Source organism: Ictidomys tridecemlineatus, chromosome X, assembly GCF_052094955.1.
Source record: "Ictidomys tridecemlineatus isolate mIctTri1 chromosome X, mIctTri1.hap1, whole genome shotgun sequence".
NCBI classification, from domain to species: Eukaryota; Metazoa; Chordata; class Mammalia; order Rodentia; family Sciuridae; genus Ictidomys; species Ictidomys tridecemlineatus.
The window spans coordinates 24,175,347-24,178,711 of NC_135493.1; the positions used below are offsets into that span (position 1 = coordinate 24,175,347).

At 39.7% G+C, this 3,365-nt stretch overlaps 1 protein-coding gene across 1 annotated transcript; it reads right to left on the reverse strand.

The window, feature by feature from the left end:
- Positions 1–813: 813 nt before the first annotated feature.
- Positions 814–2,903, reverse strand: Prr32 (proline rich 32). The gene is made up of 2 exons (XM_021722342.3): positions 2,745–2,903; positions 814–1,807 (listed from the first exon to the last, which is right to left on the reverse strand). Exons 1-2 carry the CDS (start codon positions 2,762–2,764, stop codon positions 940–942), a joined length of 888 nt encoding a protein of 295 aa, XP_021578017.2. The 5' UTR covers positions 2,765–2,903; the 3' UTR covers positions 814–939.
- Positions 2,904–3,365: the final 462 nt, after the last annotated feature.

A 3,365-nucleotide genomic window follows, 5' to 3' on the forward strand; every position in this document is an offset into this window, starting at 1 on the left:
TAAGAGCTATAACCACATCAGTGGATTAATTCATCTGATAATTTGAATAAATTACTGGGTTAAAATTATAGGCAAGTGGGGCATGGATGGAGGAAGTATGTCACTGAGGGTGTGCCCTTCAGGATTCTTTTGTTCCTGACTCCTTTTTGTTCCTGACTCTCTATCTCTATCTCCTTCCAGACTACCATGAACTGAGCAGCTTCAGTTCACCACATCCTTCCACCATGATGTTTTCTCTCATCTCAGACTCACAGCAATAGAATCAGCCAACAAGAACTGAACCTCTGAAACCACGAGCCCAAAATAAACTTTTCCACTTATAAGTTGTTCCTGTCAGGAATATTTATCACACCAATGAAAAACTAACACACTCATCTTTCCCTTTCTTTCTTAATCCTTGCTAGTTCAGCTTGCTTCTGCCTCTAACAGTAAAATGTTGGCTATGATAGTCTGACCTTAGTCTCATCTTCTCTTTTTATTATTTTGTACATTTTTCTTTATTATCTGGACCCTTAGCCTGCCTTTATGGATCTTAACTTAATGTATTCATCAAGCTTCAAATAATACTCCTAATCTTAGGTGTATAAGTATTCCCCACCCTAGTCATGGGCTAACAAGGCCCAGGTGCTCTCTCCACAGCCACCCTGCAGCAACAGTTGGTAGTGAACAGTGACATGGATTCATCTAAGTCATTTAGAAAACACTGTTTCAATTGCTTTAAAAAATAGGGAAAAAAATCCAAGGTTTAGGCTCCCAGACAGACATTTTAAAAAATGTACAATGTTTTAAACTTTGAAATCTTTATTAAGCATCCAGTTTTGTAAGGCACACTAGTGTGAAACAGATTTTGGAGGGTAAAGATTTTCAAATATCAACATGTAATCAAGTGAATTAAAGCTATTTTCCAAAACTCTGACTTTCTTCTTTCCATTTTTATTATCACTTGAGCTCTTTGTTGAAAGATGCAGGAAAAGGCATTCTTCCAGAATGCAAATGAGCAAAATAAGGTGACAGCGGAGGACCAAATACTGGGGGAGGTGCAAAAGCAATAGGCTTAATGAAAAATGGATTGAAACTTGGAGGTAGGGCAGGTATGAAGCAATGAGCAGTAGAGCAAGGTAAACCTGGAACACTTGAAGACATAGGCATAGGCCCTGGGTGTCTTGGACTCGCAGGTGGGAAAGAAACATGAGCCAACCTTCCATTATTGCAGGCCATTCTAGTATTACCCAATGGTACCTCCATCATTATCCCTGATCTAAGGGTGGGGACAAATGAAGGACCTCTTACTTGTGGTCCCCTAAGTGGAAAGAACCCTTGGCCTCGAGGCAAAGTTGGGACTGATTTTGCAGTATTGCCACCTCTCTCACTAGTCACACTGCTGACCCTTGTGCCCCCTACCATCAGTGCTGGAGAGCTGCCAGAGACTTTCTGGGATACATTAATAGAATCATGTCCCTTCAGCCTCCAGCTTGCCAACCCCTCAGAGCTATTTACTCCCTCTGTTGCTAGGGACTCTTCTACAACAGCAGGTGGTAACCCACAGGGTTGTCTGACAGCTCTTGAAAGATCAGAAATGCTGGATCCTGTTCTCTCATCCGGGCCCTTCAGCTGGTCTCCAGCCAGATCTGTCAGCATATTCAAGGGTGGTCGTAGTGGGATGCGAGGGCAGCCCCAGTTCTCAGCACCATCCTCATCATTCTTCTGCATGGAATTCAGACACTGGAGGGGGCCATCAGGACTCAGATCCTTGTTCCCATTTTTGTTGACAGCTACCACTGCAACAGAAGGGCCATACCCTCCAAAGCTTGCAAAAACAAAAATTAAAAGAAAAAAAAAAGAAAGTTAATCTAAGGGGCTGGGGTTATGGCTCATCGGTAAAGCAGTTGCCTAGCACATTTGAGGCACTGGGTTCAATCCTCAGAACCACATAAAAATAAATAAATAAATAAAGTTATTTTTTAAAAAGTTAATATAAATGCTCATGCAGTGATCATAGAATATCTGAAATATGCTATTGGCTCAACTGCTGTAATACACCAGTGAAAAAGGGAGTACCCTATAAACTCCAATATATAGTGAGTCAAATACTTTTTTAGCCCATTGACCTTTTCCAAGGACACCCCTTTAGCACTGGGCTATATTATTGGCCTTTATGGATGCCTTGTGGCTGTGCTCCAATCCTCCACTTCCTCAAGGCAGATAGATGACTCACATTGCTTCTTAGCAAGCATATGACAGAAAATACCAGCTCTTTTGATTCTTTACAGGATCTATGACACAATATGAATAGCGTTCAGATTTTGGCAAGAGTGCCCTGGAAAATCTTCTTAGGGAAAACACTTTTTATTTTCTCCGCAGAAATCAAAGAAGCTTAGGTATGCCAACAAACACTCCAACTTGTCCTTATGAAGCATCAAGTAGTAATTACAATTTTGGTTAAATTATCCCAAATTTAACCCACACCACATCCTAGAGCAAGAATTTCCTCATGTTCGAGTTCCACTATTTAGATCAAGAATATGTTACTTCTGTTGCAAAATTACATTTAGAAAAATTTATAAAATCTCTACTCTTAAATTCAGTACTCTTAGTACCTAAATTTATATCCTTTAAGGCTTTTCCTGTGATCTCATCCCCCTCCCTTTCAACCCTCAAGTCCTTTCCCTAGTTACAACAGTAAACCAACTCAAATTGTCTTTTACATCCAAAATAAAAAGAGTTGTACTTTGTTTTGTACTTACACATTTTCAGTACAAGCCATGGAGAAATATGGTCAGTATTTACTCATGAGGCAATATAGAAAACCAGCTGAACACCCACACAGGCCAAGTGTGTCTGGAGAAAGAAACTGTCCTTCTGACTTAGAGAGGCTTGGCAACTCAAATGAAGCCAGGAACCAACTGCTTAGAAGACTTATAATTCTATTACTGGGGTAACCAGTTGCTAGGCAAGGGAGGGACAAAATGAGCAGGGAGGAGGGAGGGAATAAATCTGAGACAGTCCTTTAAAGCTAAATGTGGGACTGCTTTTTGCATAGTAGTAAATGGACACAAAACACATTTTCAAGAGTTGAAAGATACCAACTCTCATATAGACCAGTTTAAAAGACAAAGCACTTCAATAATTTACAAAAATCATGGTGGTATAATTTGCTAAAAGTTATTTCTGAGGATTTAGTTATAAAGGGTAATTATCAAGCCTCCTCAACAAATTTGGCATCACAATCTTAGAGCGGCATACTATGCCTAATCTTGTAATTTAAACTTCCAGTTTGGGGTATGTATAATATTAATGCGGTGGGGAATAGAGGTTCTGGAGGTCAAACTCTTTTGTAATATATGAAGATAAAATTTTTTAAAAAA